At 41.5% G+C, this 21209-nt stretch overlaps 1 protein-coding gene across 3 annotated transcripts; it reads left to right on the forward strand.

Moving 5' to 3' along the window:
• Positions 1-178: 178 nt before the first annotated feature.
• On the forward strand, positions 179-10818 carry LOC139541071 (AN1-type zinc finger protein 5-like). 3 transcript variants are annotated; one of them, XM_071345270.1, is made up of 6 exons: positions 179-337; positions 5775-5976; positions 6170-6284; positions 6494-6612; positions 6801-6905; positions 9569-10818. In XM_071345270.1, exons 2-6 carry the CDS (start codon positions 5817-5819, stop codon positions 9715-9717), a joined length of 648 nt encoding a protein of 215 aa, XP_071201371.1. In that variant the 5' UTR covers positions 179-337; positions 5775-5816; the 3' UTR covers positions 9718-10818. The 3 variants fall into 3 exon arrangements, with proteins under 3 accessions (XP_071201371.1, XP_071201372.1, XP_071201373.1); XM_071345271.1 differs by having other exon boundaries at positions 222-337; positions 5775-5967; XM_071345272.1 differs by lacking the exon at positions 6801-6905 and having other exon boundaries at positions 222-337; positions 9569-10580.
• The last annotated feature ends 10391 nt before the right edge of the window (positions 10819-21209 follow it).

Genomic DNA, 21209 nt, shown 5'->3' on the forward strand with positions numbered 1-21209 from the left:
TTTCGTTATTCCTATATTTTTCTTGGAAACATGTTTCCAAGAACCTGTAACTTATTATAACCCTGTTCTCGTTGCTGATATTGACAGCAATGTTCAATGTCACAAGACTCATTAACTAGCATTTTGGTTATATCACACTTATTTCTATGTTATTGTATTTGGCAGATGTGAAAGGGCCATTCCTGTGAGAAAAATAACGCTTAGAATGACGTCAAAGTCGTTGTCTCGAATGTCGGGAGCTAGCGCTTGTTAACAGGCCGCGCGCACAGAAGGGTAACGATTATTACTACATTCTGGAGAGCAAGGTCGTCGACATCTGCAGCACTTCGTATTTCAGGTACTGCTTTTCCGGCGTAAAAAAATGGACGGTTTCGTTAATATAACCCGATTCGATGCATTCTCTGACTAGCTTAGAGCTTCATGATAGCTAACGCAACGTTCGTTTTTATCCACGTGATTTATGCGAAAGTCGTGTTGTATTTGAAAGGTAATCCGTCTAATTCATTTCAGACATTACCCAGGTAAACTAGGACATGCATTACTTCGCTTGTCCTTGTTTTCAATCAGCTAACGTTAGCAGGTCTCTAGGGCAGGCTAAAGTTATTTGTTGGCCGACGTCGTTATGAGCGGAGAGGAAGGAATTGTTTTGAGCCAAATCCGACATGGGTTAATGACAGTCAGCTGTAGTTACTAATTTAGCTAGCTAGTTAATTTTACTAGCCAGAGCTATTTTTTATTATTGTCAGTATATGGCAAGAAGTCTAGCTAACTAGTTGGCAAGATAATGCAGACATTTTGTGTTTTCAATTTTGCTTGTCCAGACCTAGTTATGGACCGCTCAACTCCGTTCTATGGAGGAAGTGTTGAGTTTTGATAACTGGTCGCCGGAAGTCACCATCAGTCGATTCTTGTAAAAATGTCAATTCTGAAGAAGCTTACCTATGTTTGTTCTGTAGAACTGCAGTCTTTCCGCGGTGTGCTGAAATTCATGTTTTTAATAAACGTAGCGAATACAACCACCGACTTTTTCCTCATTTGTGTTCATACAATGTAAACAGATTAAATTGGCGCATTCCAGTATGGAACGTCGTTTGGGTCTTTGCGTGTCAAAGATACACGTCAAATAACAAAATTTGACACGTTAAATAACACCGTTTAATTGTAGAATGTTGTGTTGGACCGCAACTTCTGGGGTAGAGGGTTAGTTTTAGCTTGGTACCTAGCTAGCACCAATACAACCAGCCTGAAAACAATGACCAGTAGAAACTGCAGTCATCTTCATTATTCTTAGCAATGATTTCGGAATCCTAAGTATTAGCTAGGTAGCCACTTGTTGTTCGCTTATTGAAATTGAACTTCAGTTCATGAAAATAAATAGCTAGACAGCTACTAAACCGTGTTGCCCAAAGCTAACCTTATAAAAGCAGTCAGTTAGCTTCATGAGGCTCGACCAGACTGGGTTAATGGTTGTGAAGGTAGCCACAATAAGGATTAGGCACCATAGTGGAATTTTCGGTTTCGCTTAAAAATAAAAGTACCTCTTTGAAAGTGATGAAGGTTAGAATTGGTTTACTCATGCCATATTTAGAATAATGTTGAACAAGGTTGGAATGTGAATCAATGAAATGGGGTATCAGTCTACTCGGTAACACCCACAGAACACAACTGTTTAGAGTTTACGCAAATATAAGCGCTACAACAGGGACTGAAATCACCTCCCCAGTCAGCCTATTGTGTGTTCACATTCATATTGCACTGTACAGCTTTACCTAAGGATTGGGTATCAGTCTACTCAATAACCAGTGTATCCCCCCCCCCCCCCCCCTGTAATTTTCATCATAGGTACACTTCAACTATGACAGACAAAATGAGGGAAAAAATCCAGAAAATCACATTGTAGGATTTTTAATGAATTTATTTGCAAATTATGGTGGAAAATAAGTATTTGGTCAATAACAAAAGTTTATCTCAATACTTTGTTATATACCCTGTTGGCAATGACAGAGGTCAAACGTTTTCTGTAAGTCTTCACAAGGTTTTCACACACTGTTGCTGGTATTTTGGCCCATTCCTCCATGCAGATCTCCTCTAGAGCAGTGATGTTTTGGGGCTGTTGCTGGGCAACACGGACTTTCAACTCCCTCCAAAGATTTTCTATGGGGTTGAGATCTGGAGACTGGCTAGGCCACTCCAGGACCTTGAAATGCTTCTTACGAAGCCACTCCTTCGTTGCCCGGGCGGTGTGTTTGGGATCATTGTCATGCTGAAAGACCCAGCCACGTTTCATCTTCAATGCCCTTGCTGATGGAAGGAGGTTTTCACTCAGAATCTCACGATACATGGCCCCATTCATTCTTTCCTTTACACGGATCAGTCGTCCTGGTCCCTTTGCAGAAAAACAGCCCCAAAGCATGATGTTTTTACCCCCATGCTTCACAGTAGGTATGGTGTTCTTTGGATGCAACTCAGCATTCTTTGTCCTCCAAACACGACGAGTTGAGTTTTTACCAAAAAGTTCTATTTTGGTTTCATCTGACCATATGACATTCTCCCAATCTTCTTCTGGATCATCCAAATGCTCTCTAGCAAACTTCAGACGGGCCTGGACATGTACTGGCTTAAGCAGGGGGACACGTCTGGCACTGCAGGATTTGAGTCCCTGGCAGCGTAGTGTGTTACTGATGGTAGGCTTTGTTACTTTGGTCCCAGCTCTCTGCAGGTCATTTACTAGGTCCCCCCGTGTGGTTCTGGGATTTTTGCTCCCCGTTCTTGTGATCATTTTGACCCCACGGGGTGAGATCTTGCGTGGAGCCCCAGATCGAGGGAGATTATCAGTGGTCTTGTATGTCTTCCATTTCCTAATAATTGCTCCCACAGTTGATTTCTTCAAACCAAGCTGCTTACCTATTGCAGATTCAGTCTTCCCAGCCTGGTGCAGGTCTACAATTTTGTTTCTGGTGTCCTTTGACAGCTCTTTGGTCTTGGCCATAGTGGAGTTTGGAGTGTGACTGTTTGAGTTTGTGGACAGGTGTCTTTTATACTGATAACAAGTTCAAACAGGTGCCATTAATACAGGTAACGAGTGGAGGACAGATGAGCCTCTTAAAGAAGAAGTTGCAGGTCTGTGAGAGCCAGAAATCTTGCTTGTTTGTAGGTGACCAAATACTTATTTTCCACCATAATTTGCAAATAAATTCATTAAAAATCCTACAATGTGATTTTCTGGATTTCTTCCCTCATTTTGTCTGTCATAGTTGAAGTGTACCTATGATGAAAATTACAGGCCTCTCTCATCTTTTTAAGTGGGAGAACTTGCACAATTGCTAACAATAGCTACTGAAACAGATTGTCGTTTTTTGGAAAGAACATTGTTTGCATCCATGAGCTAGCTAGCTTTTTTTTTTATTACCAGCACTGTAGGTGCCCGAGACAACTTTACAAGCATCATAGCAATGAATCTTTGTGTCATATGAAATTCAAGTGGTATTGTAATCAATGTGTAATATCTACGTAAAAAATGTATTAACTTGTTAAATTGTGTATTCAGGTCCTGATTGGTCAACAAGCTTATGTGACACGTCAAATAGTGTTAATTGACATGTCAAATAGTTTTAATTGATATGCATCTTTTTTGACACGCAAAAACACAAATGAGGAAAAAGTCAGTTGTATTCAATACAAGATGAATAGGGGTATTATGATATGTACAGTGCATTCGGAAAGTATTCAGACCCCTTTTCCACATTTTGTTACGTTACAGCCTTATTCTCAAATTTATGAAATTAAAATGTTCCTCATCAATCTACATAAAATATACCATAATGACGAAGCGAAAACAGGTGCTTATATTTTTTTGCAAATGTCTTAAATACAAAAACCATATTTACATAAGTATTCAGACCCTTGGATATGATTTGGAAAGGCACACACCTGTCTATATAATGTCCCACAGTTAACGGTGCATGTCAGAGCAAAAACCAAGCCATGAGGTCGAAGGTATTGTCCATAGAGCACCGAGACAGGATTGTGTCGGGGCACAGATCTGGGGAAGGGTACAAAAATATTTCTGCAGCTTTGAAGGTCCCCAAGAACACAGTGGCCTCCATCATTCTTAAATGGAAGAAGTTTGGAACCACCAGGACTCTTCCTAGAGCTGGCCACCCAGCCAAACTGAGCAATCAGAGAAGGGCCTTGGTCAGGCAGGTGACCAAGAACCCAATGGTCACTCTGACAGCTCCAGAGTTCCTCTGTGGAGATGAGAGAACCTTCCAAAAGGACAACCATCTTTGCAGCACTCCAGCAATTAGGTCTTTATGGTAGAGTGGCCAGACGGAAGCCACTCCTCAGTAAAAGTCACATAACAGCCCGCTTGGAGTTTGCCAAATGGCACCTAAAGGAGACTCAGACCATGAGAAACAAGATTCTCTGATCTGATGAAACCAAGATTTAACTATTTGTCCTGAATGCCAAGCGTCATGTCTTTGGGAACCATGACACCATCCCTACAGTGAAGCATGGTGGTGGCAGCATCATGCTGTGGGGATGTTTTTCAGCGGCAGGGACTGGGAGACTAGTCAGGATCAAGGGGAAAGATGAACAGAGCAAAGTACAGAGAGATCCTTGATGAAAACCAGCTCCAGTGCTCAGGACCTCAGACAGGGGGCGAAGGTTCACCTTCCAACAGGACAACGACTCTTAAGCACACAGCCAGACCAAGCAGGAGTGGCTTCGGGACACGTCTCAATGACCTTGAGTGGCCTGGACTTGAACCCGATTAAACATCTCTGGAGAGATCTGACAGAGCTTGAGAGGATCTGCAGATAAGAATGGGAGAAACTCCCCAAATACAGGCATGCCAAGCTTGTAGCGTCATACCCAAGAAGACTCAAGGCTGTAATCACTGCCAAAGTTGCTTCAACAAAGTACTGAGTAAAGGGTCTGAATACTTTTGTAAATGTGATATTTCTGGGGGGGTTATACATTTGCAAAAAAAAAAAAAAGGCTTTTTTTTTTCTTTTTTTTTGTCATTTAGCAGACGCTCTTATCCAGAGCGACTTACAGTAGAGTGCATGCATTTTATTACATTTTACATACTGAGACAAGGATATCCCTGCCGGCCAAACCCTCCCTAACCCGTACGACGCTATGCCAATTGTGCGTCGCCCCACGGACCTCCCGGTTGCGGCCGGCTGCGACAGAGCCTGGGCGTGAACCCAGAGACTCTAGACCACTGCGCCACCCGGGAGACCACCCGTTTTTGCTTTGTCATTATGGGGTATTGTGTGTAGATTGTTTTTCTTATAAATGTAATACATTTTAGAATAAGGCTGTAATGTAACAAAGTGGAAAAGGTTATTGAATGCGCTGTAGCTACTGGTTTTCCCACGGTCAATGATATGAGACCATTCAAGTGAAGTGAATAAGTTGATTTTGTGTTTTGAAAGCGACTGTATGTTATGGGTGTCAAATTCTAAACCTAATTTAACAGAATAAGTACAGCCTCTGAATTGGGTAGCCTCCCTGCTAGTAACAAGAAACCGTATTTGTATTGTATCTAACAAATTGATCACTCATCACCAATACTGTCAAGATCATCTCTAATAAACTAAACCATTTATCAATCATTCGTACCTACTCCTAGCAGAACCACTAACTCTTAGCAGAACCACTCAACTGCTCTCCTGCTGGTCTCCAAGCTCTTTTAGCCCGTTTGTTAAGAATGTTCATGTAAACAAATGGCCACTAGTTTGACTAACTCTTCAACCTCATTTCAGGAATTTCCTGTCCCCCCCCCCCCCCTCCCTTTGTCAGAGAGCATGGCTCAGGAGACCAATCGGACGCAAGTGCCAATGCTTTGCACTATGGGCTGCGGTTTCTATGGTAATCCCCGCACCAACGGCATGTGCTCAGTCTGCTACAAGGAACACCTGCAGAGACAACAGGGCGTGAGCCGTTCCAGCCCCCCAGGTGAGAAAGGTAGGAAGATGGGAGAGGGACATAAAATGGGGGGGCTGGAGGAGGTAGCAATCGCTACCAAAACCTTGGCATTATAAAGCAATAGTGATTTATCAGTTTGTGAAACACTTTTTTTTTTGTTCATTGAAGCCATGATTCAACATAAGTAAAAGGTCATTCATAGTCACAAACAATAAACGTGGTTTGTCTACAGGCTCGGTTGCTTCATCGCCAGTGGGGTCCCCGGGAGCAGCTGGTGTGTCGGTGAAGCGCAAGACAGCGGAACCCAGCGCGGAAGGGATCACTCCGCCCGAGGAAAGGACATCCAGGTATGCTGACAGAGAATCAGCTTGTCTCTGCAAACAAACACCCAGACTGCTAAATGGAATCCGTTCAATTGACAGTAAGCTGTTGCTCAAGAGACTTTGGTTTATCATCGTGTTTTGGAGTTCCCTAGTCTTTCTCCTGGGCTTAATATTGGATTATGGTTTCAGTTGATCAACTCATTATTGGTCTGAGTGTGTATGTGTGTCTTTAGTCCCAGCTCCCCCAGCCCAGTAACCCAGCAAATGACAGCCATGAGTATCTCCCAGGATACTGGAGCCACTGACTCAGACCAGGCTAATGGGGAAGAGGAGGGGACATCCAAAAACACAGGTTAGAACAACTGCAGGGGGGGGGAGCTCAATACTTTCTTGGTTTCCAAACTGTTTTCCATGTCTATATCATCAGTAACGTTATATGGTATGCCTCCTGCCTTGTCTTGTAATACATAACTACACTGCAGCAACAGTCCTATATGGGTATCTATGTTTGAAGTTCAGTCAGATGTTGTATTTTAACAGAGCCAGTGGGTGAGGTAGCCCAGACCTTGTCTGATGGTGATCAGACCCCTGACAAAAATAAGAAGAACCGATGCTTCACTTGCCGGAAGAAAGTGGGCCTCACGGGTAAGACTGAAGAGGGTTTTAAGCCAGGTGGACACTACACCTTTTTAGTCTGATCTACAGGCTCCTGATCAGCTACTGGCACATTTTTCCCAAATTGGAGTAAAACTTAGAGCTGCAGCCTGTAGAAGTGTAAGCAAATACTTGATTTGCGGTTGATTGCTGTAATAGGCTCCCGGTTGAATATATTCTACCTCAAATCGACCATTGTCGCCAAGTGTGAACAATGCACAGAGCAGATGCGAGGCATTTCCTACCATCAGCCAATGGCAGCTACTCGGGACAATAAATTGTTTTCTTCACCTACATTACAAGTTCATCTCTAACCATGTTTTGTCCAACCTTTTTATGCAAGTAAAGTACATGTCGGATAAAAATAATGCTATGACAGCCCTGATGGAAACGGAAAATTTTTCGCAGAACTTTGCAAATGTCAACAAAACAAAATACCGACAAAAAGGTGGGATCTTTTTGTCGGTAAAATGAATTCTGCGAGAAATGCCGGAGGAAACGCTTTTATGAGCAATTATTGATATAACCATCATATCGAAGTAAAGGTGGAGTCACGCAATGTCATGTTGTGTGGTCCCCCACTACGACTCACCAGGAAAGCATGCAGTTTATTAGGAGGCTACAAATGAAATAAGTCATAAACTTCACAGGGTGGTGGAAGTGCAAGGTGATGAGCTTGATGTTCCTTTTCAATAAATATCAAGGGTCTTATTCTGATGACATGATCATCGATGCTTGGCTGCTGTTTGACAAATAAAAATCTTGCTCTTTTGTCCATAATAATCTCATGTAGGCTATACGTGCGCTCTAGCCAATAGCACGCAGATACAACTAGAGTGCACGTGCCAAGACCAGAGTGGGAACACGCTATATAAAGGACATTTTTGGGGGGACAAAACCATTAGTAGAATTAAATGTGATGGAAACCCATTTAACTTGTATTTTTTATTCGGTACATGAGAATTTAACTGCGAAAGGTATTTTGTGTGCACTACGTCATCACGCACAGCCTTTTATGTACCACAAGTAACTTCGATGGAAATACATCTCTGGTGGGAAATTACGTGTTGTTTTTATGCAAATGTTTTAATATTTGCATGAAAATCTGTCGCCAATGGGTGTAAACCTAGCTACTCACACACACACAAGCTAGCTGGTCTCCTGGGTTATGTTACAAGTCTTATTTAATACTGTTCTTACCTCAAGCTCTTTCTGCAAAATCGACAATCCATATTGGCCTCTTTTCCGTAACCCAAATTTGCTTCTTTCTTGCTTAGTTTTTTCGGAGCATGACAATCGGTGATGTAGTGTTATTTTTTGGGGGGGCGTACCAGAACTCTTTTTTAAAAAAGTATTATTACGTCAATGAAAGTTAGTACCCAAATGTAGCCTATTGTTTGATATAATTTTACAATGTACAGTACCATTCAAAAGTTTGGACATACTTATACATTCCAGGGTTTTTCTTTATATTTACTATTTTCTACATTTGTAGAATAATAGTGACGACATCAACTATGAAATAACACATATGGAATCAAGTATCAAAATATATTTTGAGATTCTTCGAAGTAGCCACCCTTTGCCTTGATGACAACTTTGCACACTCTTGGCATTCTCTCAACCAGCTTCATACCTCACCTGCATAACAGGTGTGCCTTGTTCATTTGTGTAATTTCTTTCCTTAATGCATTTGAGCCAATCAGTTGTGTTGAGACAAGGTAGGTGTGGTATACAGAAAATGGCCCTATTTGGTAAAAGACCAAGTAATGGCAAGAACAGCTCAAATAAGCAAAGAGAAACGACAGTCCATTACTTTAAGACATGAAGGTCAGTTAGTCCGGAACGTTTCAATAACTTTTAAAGTTTCTTCATGTGCAGTCGCAAAAACCATAAAGTGCTATGATGAAATTGGCTCTCACGAGGCCCGCCACAGCAAAGGAAGACCCAGAGTTACCTCTGCTGCAGAGGTTAAGTTCATTAGCGTTAACTGCACCTCAGATTGCAGCCCAAATAAATGCTTAACAGGGAAAAGCAGCCAACAAGTGCTCAGCATATGTGGGAACTCCTTCAAGACTGTTGGAAAAGCATTCTTCATGAAGCTGGTTGAGAGAATGCCAAGAGTGCAAAGCTGTCAAGGCAAAGGGTAGCTACTTTGAAGAATCTAAATAGAAAACATTATTTTGATTTGTTAAAAAAAAGAGGTTTCTACACGTATGTGTTATTTCATAGATTTGATGTCCTCACTATTTTAGAATGTAGAAAATGAAGAAAAAAATAAGAACCCTTGAATGAGTAGGTGTGTCCAAACCTTTGATTGGTACTGTATTTCCACACTGAGGTTTGAATAATACTGTGAAAATTGTTATAATGCCCTTTTTAGTGTAAGAGCTGATTGAAAAGACCGCCTGAAGTTTCAGCCTGTTTTGGTGGGAGCGAGTTTTGGCCTTCCATGTTGACATCCTCATGTGGTAAATTAGTCAATGGCCCAATAAAGAATTCCAAACCGCTCTACCAGTAACAGCTCATGTTCAGTTTTCCCCTTTCTACTCAAACCACTCCCAGACAGTCCTAGCAAAATACTTGCTTGAGAAATTGCTCTTTGCTAAGAAGCCATTTTAATTTAAAACTTTGTCCATCTCCTCACTCACTAGGCTTCGCTTGTCGCTGTGGTAACCTGTTCTGCGCCATTCACCGCTACTCTGACAAACATGACTGTCCCTACGACTATCGAGGTGCTGCCGCAGCACGCATACGCAAGGAGAACCCTATCGTGGTGGCTGAGAAGATCCAGAAGTTATGAGGACTGAGTAGAAAAGTCTCTGACGTGCAAATTGTGGAACAATGGCGGCATGGAATAAAATTGTTTCATGGTAGGATAAGGTGGGTGGGGTGGCGGTGTCACAGCCCCTGCCCAGCCACTTCCTTTATTAACATCTCCCTCTCTCTCCTAGAGTGACCGCTTGAGTGTGAATGCCTGTGGTGAGATGGTCTGTGTGTGTGCAGTAGGGTTTGGTGGGCATTAGAAGTCTACTGTGGGGAGGGAAGACATTTCATTTTTACCATTTTTATTGTTTCTTAACTTGGGGGGACTTGAGTTAATTTTTATATTACCCCTGTGTGGTGGTTAAAATGAGCCAGAAGTAACATGTTTAAGAGCATGCTACATCTCCGATAAGGACATCGGGAGGTCACGTTAAGATCCATGCTGGGAGTTTCTGTGTATCAGCAATATCTTTTGAGGGCTTCAGATTAATTTACTCCCAGAAAAGAAACCTTGTCCATTTTCTGTCAAATGGGCTTTTTGTTGTAACTTTTCTTTCCCTTCTGACCCTTAGATGAATAGTTCACAACATGGCAATATTTTTTCAAGAAATGTTCTTTGACTTACTGATATTGGGTGCATGAAAGAGCCTCGACATGAGTGATTGAAATTGTTTTTATGAGTGTATGACATCAGAAGATCTATATTAATATATTGTCGTTAGCTTGAATTTTTTTAACATTTTGAATATATATATTTTTTATATATAATTTGGTTGGTTTGTACTGGAGGATTGGCAGCATGTCAGAAAATCATTTGATTTGTACTTAACCTTTCAATTATATTTGAGCATTTCCATGTGATTTATGTAACCATTTGAAAATACAACTTCTGATATGTGATGGAGTAGAGTCCTGTTAATATGTTCAGATTAGGACCGTGCAGAAAATTCCATTATTATGGAATCAAAGTACAACAATTAAAGTTTCAACTGCAGAGCATAAGACATTGAATGTGCAAGTTAACCTACTCAGTTTTCTTCAGCATCCGGGTCTTTATAGTTTAGCTTGATCTCTCTGCAGGTTTGCTACTGAGAATAAAGCATGTTCTGCCAGTCCAGGCAGGACATAATGTAGTGTTCTCCTTGAACGCCCTCTTCTGTTCCATAAAGCCAACACAGTGAACCACCTTGTTCCCTAACCACCAGCAGACCACTGATAAATGCTGAATGATAACAGAACTGGTTGGCAATTAGTCCAAATATTAGTTTGTGTGTGTATTAATGTTTTCATAACTACCCTAAAGAAAGAACTGCCGTGGCACTGCTTTCTTTTCCTTGTATTTTCTTTCACCCACAGGTAATTCCTGTGTCTTCAAACGGGGGGGGGGGGAATTTAGTAAAAGAGCTAAAATCACCCTGGATGACATTTATTCTCAACCTTGTCATTCTAGGTTGCTTTCCTGTTCCTCCTGACTGCCCACATTTGGTGAATCAATAGACAGCCAAACACAACCCTTATGTCCAAAGTACTGGTACTGTCTCAATCCTCGACAAGGGCCTTCGTGTCCCTGTGGTTGTTTTCAGGATTGGTCACACTAGTTTGGTTCCAAATAATTAGTGGCAGTTTTGCATTTTTATGTGAATCAAACATTGATTTCTGATTCCTCATGCTTTTTTTTGTTTCATAACATAGCGAATGTCATTGATGTCATGAAAAACATCAAGTGTGACACCTGGCAAAACAACGAGGCCCTTTTGAGAGAAAGTCTGAACTGAATGAGCTCTCTTATATGAACAGGAAATAATCGGGACTTGACGCCAGGCACCACAGGTTGAAATTACATTTTTGCATCTACTGATTGAGATTTGTTGGTATTTTTGGTCCATTTTTATTATTTGTATTTTCACAAAGTAAACAATTTCAAACTTGCTGAAAATTTATAATTTCTTTAGTTTGTCATACTACTGTCATCAAAATTGTTATTCATTTTAACCACTAAAATGGACATGCATCATTCATTTCAAAGCCCATTTCATAGAGATTTACAAACTGGACTACATTTAATAACTTACTTTCAAGAGCTGGTGATTGGGTCTAAATAGACTTTTGGCATTTGGTAGTCTTAATTCAGTGTATTTGCCTTTAACTGTCATTTCCCAAAAATCAGACTCTTCCCACACGGCAATTTTTTTTCTCGGCTTCAGGAGCATCTGCATTCACCAAATGTTGTGTGGTTATCCTTAGATACATTACATGACCAAAAATATGTGGATACCTGCTCTGCGAATATCTCATTCCAAAATCATGGGCATTAATATGGAGTTGGTCCCCCTTTGCTGCTATAACAGCCTCCACTCGTCTGGGAAGACGACTAGATGTTGGAACATTGCTGCGAGTCTTGCTTCCATTAGCGTTAGTGAGGTCAGGCGATTAGGCCTGGCTCGCAGTTGGCATTCCAATTCATCCCAAAGGTGTTGGATGGGGTCAGGGCTCTTTGCAGTGAAGTTCTTACACCCTGATCTTGACAAACGATTTCTTTATGGACCTCGCATTGTGCACGGGGGTATTGTCATGCTGAAACAGGAAAGGGTCTTCCCCAAACTGTTGCCACAAAGTTGGAAGCACAGAATTGTCTAGAATGTAATTGTATGCTGTAGCATTAAAATTTCCCTTCACTGGGGCCTAGCCTGAAACATGAGAAACAGCCCCAGACCATCATTCATCCACCAACCATTCCTGTTGGCACTATACATTGGGGGCAAGTAGTGTTCTCCTGGCATCTGCCAAACCTAGATTCGTCCATCGGACTGCCAGATGGTGAAGCGTGATTCATCACGCCAGAGAACGCGTTTCCAATAGCGGCGAGCTTTACACCACTCCAGCCGACGCTTGGGATTGCGCATGGTGATCTTAGGCTTGTGTTTGGTTGCTCGCCCATGGAAACCCATTTCATGAAGCCCCCGACTAACAGTTGTGCTGAAGTTGCTTCCAGAGGCAGTTTAGAATTCAGTATTGAGTTTCGCAACTGAGGACAGACGATTTTTATGAGCTTCAGCACTCGGCGGTCCTGTTCTGTGAGCTTGTGTGGCCTACCACTTCACGGCTGAGCCGTTGTTGCTCCTAGACGTTTCCACTTCACAATGACAGCACTTACAGTTGACCAGGGCAGAAATTTGACGAACTGACTTGTTGGAAAGGTGGCATCCTATGACGGTGCCACGTTGAAAGTCACCGAGCTCTTCAGTACAGATTATTCTACTGCCAATGTTTGTCTATGGAGATTGCATGGCTATGTGCTTGATTTTATACGCCTGTCTGCAACAGGTGTGGCTGAAATAGCCGGATCCACTAATTTGAAGTGGTGTCCACGTACTTTTGTGTAAATAGTGTATATTCTCCAGACATGCCCAGAGGGAATTGTTTATATGCTCTCTTTAATGAAAAAAAAATCTAGTTAACATTTTAATTTGGAAGAATTATAAATACATTTATCTACATGTCTTTATTATTTTACAGATAGAAAGATGGATAAAGTTTTTATCCACAATCTTCTCTGGCCAAGTCCGGTCGTGGGTATCTTTAACAAAAATATTTTTCCGGACTTCGTCCATTGTCCAGAAAAATGTATTTGTGTCTTATGCAAATATGAGCATATTTAATGATATCACCTTTATTTGCATATATACAGTGGGGAGAACAAGTATTTGATACACTGCCGATTTTGCAGGTTTTCCTACTTACAAAGCATGTAGAGGTCTGTAATTTTTATCATAGGTACACTTCAACTGTGAGAGACGGAATCTAAAACAAAAATCCAGAAAATCACATTGTATGATTTTTAAATAATTAATTAGCATTTTATTGCATGACATAAGTATTTGATCACCTACCAACCAGTAAGAATTCCGGCTCTCACAGACCTGTTAGTTTTTCTTTAAGAAGCCCTCCTGTTCTCCACTCATTACCTGTATTAACTGCACCTGTTTGAACTCGTTACCTGTATAAAAGACACCTGTCCACACACTCAATCAAACAGATTCCAACCTCTCCACAATGGCCAAGACCAGAGAGCTGTGTAAGGACATCAGGGATAAAATTGTAGACCTGCACAAGGCTGGGATGGGCTACAGGACAATAGGCAAGCAGCTTGGTGAGAAGGAAACAACTGTTGGCACAATTATTAGAAAATGGAAGAAGTTCAAGATGACGGTCAATCACCCTCGGTCTGGGGCTCCATGCAAGATTTCACCTCGTGGGGCATCAATGATCATGAGGAAGGTGAGGGATCAGCCCAGAACTACACGGCAGGACCTGGTCAATGACCTGAAGAGAGCTGGGACCACAGTCTCAAAGAAAACCATTAGTAACACACTACGCCGTCATGGATTAAAATCCTGCAGCGCACGCAAGGTCCCCCTGCTTAAGCCAGTGCATGTCCAGGCCTGTCTGAAGTTTGCCAATGACCATCTGGATGATCCAGAGGAGGAATGGGAGAAGGTCATGTGGTCTGATGAGACAAAAATAGAGCTTTTTGGTCTAACTCCACTCGCCATGTTTGGAGGAAGAAGAAGTATGAGTACAACCCCAAGAACACCATCCCAACCGTGAAGCATGGAGGTGGAAACATCATTCTTTGGGGATGCTTTTCTGCAAAGGGGACAGGACGACTGCACCGTATTGAGGGGAGGATGGATGGGGCCATGTATCGCGAGATCTTGGCCAACAACCTCCTTCCCTCAGTAAGAGCATTGAAGATGGGTCGTGGCTGGGTCTTCCAGCATGACAACGACACGAAGCACACAGCCATGGCAACTAAGGAGTGGCTCCGTAAGAAGCATCTCAAGGTCCTGGAGTGGCCTAGCCAGTCTCCAGACCTGAACCCAATAGAAAATCTTTGGAGGGAGCTGAAAGTCCGTATTGCCCAGCGACAGCCCCGAAACCTGAAGGATCTGGAGAAGATCTGTAGGGAGGAGTGGGCCAAAATCCCTGCTGCAGTGTGTGCAAACCTAGTCAAGAACTACAGGAAACGTATGATCTCTGTAATTGCAAACAAAGGTTTCTGTACCAAATATTAAGTTCTGCTTTTCTGATGTATCAAATACTTATGTCATGCAATAAAATGCAAATTAATTATTTAAAAATCATACAATGTGATTTTCTGGATTTTTGTTTTAGATTCCGTCTCTCACAGTTGAAGTGTACCTATGATAAAAATTACAGACCTCTACATGCTTTGTAAGTAGGAAAACCTGCAAAATCGGCAGTGTATCAAATACTTGTTCTCCCCACTGTATATATATCACTTTTTTTTTTACTTAAAATGTAATGCAAAAGTATTTTATGTGTGTCTACATTCAACTGGTAAGTTGATTTGTGATATGATTGAGAGAGAAAAATCCCTATTGGGATGTGGTGCCTGGTCTGGATTTAGATGGGCCTGTGATTGGAGCATTAGCCTGGGTAGTGTTGCCAGTTAAAGAACGTCTTAGTGAAGGAAAGGTCTAAAATGGCTCAAAGTCTTGGCATGCAAACACCAAGGTTGCCTGTTGCTGAGCCAAGCCAGGAGCTCAAAGCCCCTGTGGCAAGAGATGAGTCCTCTGGGTTCTCATTTGGAATTTAGGCACTTGGATCTTTAGGTTCCCACTATATAAAGTATCTGAGTGGAGATGTGATACCATGTAAGAAGGGCACCTGAGAAGAGGTATGCGTATGATGGACTAGACTCTTGTCTGTGAGATAAAAAACTTACTTTGCTGTAGGTTTTATTCCCTATTGTGATGTTACTGTTTTAAGGACATGCAGTAAACTGGCTTTAAAGTGGGCAGAGATGTGGCCTCGAGTTTACCTGATGAGTATATCCTGTTTTAGGCCAAGGGAACAGAGTTGGCTTGTTCTTCAGTTTGACTGATTTGTTTTCTTTGCAATTGTGATGTTTCGCAGGTTGATAGTTCCCTTGACTACTCAAACTACCCCAGCATTTAAAAAGGTGAGCAGTTTGAATGTTACCAACAGGGTTACCAAGCTATTTTTAGCTCTGGAATTGACCAAACAAAGCCTTCCTTGTGGGGTCCACTGGGCTTATTTTAGGCTTAATAAGATTTCTTTAAATTAAAATAAACCTTTATTTAACTAGGCAAGCCAGTTAAGAACAAATTCTTATTTACAATGATGACCAAACCCGGATGACACTGGGCTAATTGTGCGCCACCCTATGGGACTCCCAATCATGGCCGGTTGTGATACAGCCTGGAATGGAACCAGGGTGTCTAGTGACGCCTCTAGCACTGAGATGCAGTGCCTTAGACGTGCTGCGCCACTCAGGAGCCCCTGTTGGATCGTTGCAATTGTATGTAAATTAATCAGATCAGAATCAGCGCTTGATGTTACGAAAACATCCACTACAATTTCAATCTGGTCTACTTTAATTAACCTCTACAGGATCGGTGTCCCCCCGCAGGACTGTTAGGAAATTTCCTTGTTACTTACAACGTCATGCTCAAGACATAGACATGTCTTATATGGACAGAGAGCTTCAATTCTTGTTAATCTAACTGCACTGTCCAATTTACAGTAGCTAATTCAGTGAAAAAATACCATGCTATTGTTTGAGCAGAGTGCACAACAAAACTTATCACGGCAACTGATTTGATACATTCACCTCTGAAGGTAAATAATGTACTTACATTCAGTAATCTTCCTCTGATTTGTCATCCCGATGGTCCCAGATATAAAATATAGCATAGTTTTGTTTGATCAAAACTATTTTTATATTAAAATGTAGGAACTGGGTTCTACAGTTTGAACCCTAAAGTGTTTCCATTCAAATGGTATCAAGAATATGCATATCCTTGCTTCAGGTCCTGAGCTACCCAAATCTAACTGCCTGTATGTCATTTTAGGTGAAAATTGGGGAAAAGGGTCCGATCCTTTTAACAATGATGTCATTAAGCTTGTTTGTTGCACAACATAATCATTGTCTGCATTTTGAGGCCGTTACTACAAAGCTTTTGATCCGTGACCAAATCTGGCAATATCTTCTCAATGTGTCACTGCAGAACTGATTTACCATAAATGACAGTGAAGTACTTTACTCATTTCACTGATGAATGAGAAATGATAGTGTGGACAATAATTGTGTTCCAGAATGTTCCAAGTAGTAGACTGTCCTGCAGGAAATTGCAGAGTGCAGTCAAGTCCTTTGGCTCACCAGTCACCCAGAAACACCACCAGATATATTTTTTGTTTTTAAAATGTAGGACTGTATGATCTGTAAGAGTAAGTATAAAAAAATAAAATCACAAAGTTTATTTTAAATTGACACCTGACTTTTGTATTTATTTGTACAACTGAGGTTAAGCAGTACAAATCTGGTAAAGTAGAGGCAGCCCTGGGATGCCAAAAGCATTTTTCTCGCATGGGTTCAGACTTTCCTCTCGAGACAGGTTCATCCTATAAAAAGTCAAACATTACATCACTACCTCCCAATGTACTGCAGTACATTTAATGGACAACACTTAAAGCCTGTTGTTTTACAGCTGTACCTTAACACAATACTTTGTTCTGCTGTGTTTCTGACTCAGCAAAATGCTTAAACTGCTTAGATGTAAAGTCTCCAGCTGCGTGGTTCTGGCACCGGTTCTGACCGACATGTTCTTATAAATTGATCTGTGGATACCGTACATCGGAATGGCTTGAATTGAGCGACAGCCCTGGTTCTTACAGAAACAGTATTCTTTTTCTGAGCCTGTGTGATGTAGGACGTTAGACCTGAAACCACTTCATGCTGGGATGTCCCTCCTACTACTTAATTCGCTCTTCCTACTGTCCATAAACACCTGGCTGAACCCTACATCACCCGCAAATCATATGCCTGCAATCCTTATATCGTAGCACAGCAGTAGAGAGTGGTTTCATCATGGTAGCACATTCAGAGGTCGATTTATAGTCATTAACCTAAAATAGATCATATTTTAAACAAAACACTTTCCGTTTGTCATAGATGAACAAGGTTAATATGAGGGCTCCTGAGTGGCGCAGCGGTGTAAGGCACTACATCTCAGTGCTAGAGGCGTCACTAAAGACACCCTGGTTCGAATCCAGGCTGTATCGCAACCGGTCGTGATTGGGAGTCCCATAGTGCGGCGCACAATTGGCCCAGCATTTTCCGGGTTTGGCCGGTGTAGAGGTAATATACAATATACTCACACACACACACTTTGAACAACAGGCAAATTGTTTTTACCTAAATTGAGCTAAAGGTCAAATCTGGGATAATTTCTATTCCTTAATGATAAGCAGTTCTCTCAATCTTAAACTTGATTAACATGCAACTGTCTTACCTGCCACATATTTCGTCTCCAATATTTATTGAAAACATACATTTGCACAATGACCACTTGTATTTGAAACAACATTGTTCGTTTTTGGTTAGCTACCTAGCGAATTTTAGCAATAGTGACATTGACATGAAATCAATCAAAACACCTCAAAACAAGACATGGTATCAATAACATGATGAAACAAGCCATTTATGATTCCACACATGGCAGTGTCATTCTTGCTAGCAATCTGGCCATCCAGAATCACAACAGGCTGACCTATGCCCCATAGAACAGCGTACATCGTTTTCGTGACGTCAGCCAACCATCTATGTTAGCTAGATGCTAAATAATTGTATTGTAAACACACACATACAATTTATTCACGTAAAAAAAAAATATTGAACCTTTATTTAACAAAGAAAGTCAGTTAAGAACAAATTCTTATTTACAATGACTGCCTACCAAGGAGACAAAATATCTCCTGCGGGAACGGGGGCTGAGATTAAAAATACAAAAATGTTATAAAATATATAGGACAAAACACATCACGATAAGAGAAACAACACAACACAAAGAGAGACCTAAGACAACATAGCAAGGCAGCAACACAACAACATGGTAGCAACATTATTGGGCACAGACAACAGCACAAAGCGCAAGGCAGAGACAATATATCAGGCAAAGCAGCCACAACTGTCAGTAAGAGTGTCCACGATTGAGTCTTTGAATGAAGAGATTGAGATAAAACTGTCCAGTTTGAGTGTTTGTTGCAGCTCGTTCCAGTCGCTAGCTACAGCGGACAGAAAAGACGAGCGACACATGGATGTGTGTGCTTTGGGGACCTTTAACAGAAGGTGACTGGCAGAACGGGTGTTGTATGTGGAGGATGAGGGCTGCAGTAGATATCTCAGTTAGGGGGGAATGAGGCCTAAGAGGGTTTTATAAATAAGCATCAACCAGTGGGTCTTGCGACGGGTATAGAGATGACCAGCTTACAGAAGTGTATAGAGTGCAGTGATGTGATCTATAAGGAGCATTGGTGGCAAATATGATGGCCGAATGGTAAAGCACATCTAGCTGCTCGAGAGCACCCTTACTTGCCGATCTATAAATTATGTGTCCGTAATCTAGCATTGGTAGGATGGTCATCTGAATCAGGCTTAGTTTGGCAGCTGGGGTGAAAGAGAGTGATTACAATAGAGGAAACCAAGTCTAGATTTAACTTTAGCCTGCAGCTTTGATATGTGCTGAGAGAAGGACAGTGTACCATCTAGCCATACTCCCAAGTACTTGTATGAGGTGATTACCTCAAGCTCTAAACCTTCAGAGGTAGTAATCACACTTCTGGGCTTCAAAGACTCCTGCCACTTGTTGGACCCAAAGGCCTCGACACCTGTCACTTTACACCTCAGTGCTAATTGAAGTTGTTTCTGGTCTATCCTAGCAAGCCTGGCAGCCTTAACTCAGCATTCAGTCCCCATACATTAAAATATATAATTGTACTTTCTCTGCTGTTTGTTTGCTTGAGCACCCTCCGTATAGCTTGGAAAAAGGCATCCTTGGTAGCAGTAATCTCTCCAGGTAATTTTGGGCAAAATTAAGTTGTAGGTTTAGAGTTTTGATCTGGAATAAAGGCCATGCTATAGCATCCTGCATATGTCCCTGCCGAAAAAATGCAAGTTTATCTAACTCCAAATCTATAATTTACTAAAAAACATGTTGAATAATGTGAAAGCTCACATGCATCTGTGTCTCTCTCTCTCTCCAGTTTGCTATATTTTAATGTGTGGTCATGAACACACATGTTTCCATAGTTGTCAGTCACCCAACATTGATCCCTCAGCAGCATTTCACACCACACACAGAGTTAGCAAATACACAGAGGCCAAAGAAAAATATTGCAGTCCAAAGACAATATCTTGCGCTGAGAGCCGTCTCACAGCATCAGTTCCCCAAAAAATTATCCTGAAAAAAAATGTATTCTGTGCCAGGAATATTTCATTATGGAATTCTCCTAGAACAACAGTTTGCTGTTCCCCTGTTAGTGTGTGTGAGGTTGAAGAGACAGGTTTTGGGCGAGTTACGCCTCTCGCTTCTCCTCTTCCTCCACTCCTGCAAATACAACAACCGTCTGTGTTTGAGAGCTACATCTCTCGCCCTCTTTCTCAAGAAATTCCATATGTCCATCTTCTATAAATTAATTTGAGGAAAAAATGAACTCAGCTATCCAGCTTTGTTTTTTCAACAGATAGCTAGCTAATTGAGCTGCCTTTACCAAAAGTAGCTAACGTCATGTTAGCCTTAAGTTAACTAGATAGTTTATTAGTCATTTTTAGCATATTTGGACAGTATTTCATTAGACAATAATTGGTAAGTTAATGATACTTTGTCGGGTGGTGAACAGAGTTCCAGCAGTTGGTTTCAGTGTCCAGATATCTCATCAATAACTGTACTGTCAAACCCTGCTCATAAAATGTGCTAGGTTGCTAATGATGCACCACTGCTAATGTTAGCTAGACTGGGTAGTCCTTCACGTAAGTTAGTTAGCTTATCATTATCTGTCAGTGCAGCTTTTGAGTCAACATCTTGAAATGTAAATGACAAATCTTGCTTACTGTGAGGTCAATAACACTGAATAACATCCTCATGGGCTATAATAATAGCTAGCTAACAAAGTTTAGCTCCGGTTCTCCTTCTCATCTTTGTCTCTCTCCCCCAGAGAATGAACAGTCGCCCTCGTGCGCCAAAATATAATTTATTTGGACCAATCAATATTCACTTTGGAAAATCACTTTGACCCCACCTCCTAAAGTACACAGTAAAACTGGCTTCAGGCAGCACTAAAAGGGCATGGCAGGCCGGCGCTTATGTTTGGAGTGTAGCCTAGCTTGTTTTACACCATCCCAGCAGGGCAAAAGACTCAGGGCTGAGACCAAAGCCCGGGTCTGGTGGCTTCAATGCTTGCCACTGTCGTGGTAATTTCCTGTATTACTAAATGGAAAGAGTTTACAAACCACACACAAGTCAGAGTTATATTTTAAACTCCATCTTTAATTATATGAGCTTCACCATAGCCCTTTGACTCTCAGATCAATTCAGTGTCTATAAATGAATTCTCTGAGAGTGCTTACAAAACAATTCTTAGTTTCTTTTATAGCCAAGATACACCCCTCTCAACTTACATGACGAACCACAGATCTTAGGAACT

This window comes from Salvelinus alpinus, chromosome 16 (assembly GCF_045679555.1).
Source record: "Salvelinus alpinus chromosome 16, SLU_Salpinus.1, whole genome shotgun sequence".
In the NCBI taxonomy this organism is placed as follows: domain Eukaryota; kingdom Metazoa; phylum Chordata; class Actinopteri; order Salmoniformes; family Salmonidae; genus Salvelinus; species Salvelinus alpinus.

Excerpts from the sequence above, each read along its gene's own strand:
- LOC139541071 (XM_071345270.1), top strand. The coding sequence starts at position 5,817 with ATGGCTCAGGAGACCAATCGGACGCAAGTGCCAATGCTTTGCACTATG. Across the intron at positions 5,977-6,169 it reads CAGCCCCCCAGGTGAGAAAG|GCTCGGTTGCTTCATCGCCA; the intron begins GTAGGAAGATGG and ends GTTTGTCTACAG. Across the intron at positions 6,613-6,800 it reads GGGGACATCCAAAAACACAG|AGCCAGTGGGTGAGGTAGCC; the intron begins GTTAGAACAACT and ends GTATTTTAACAG.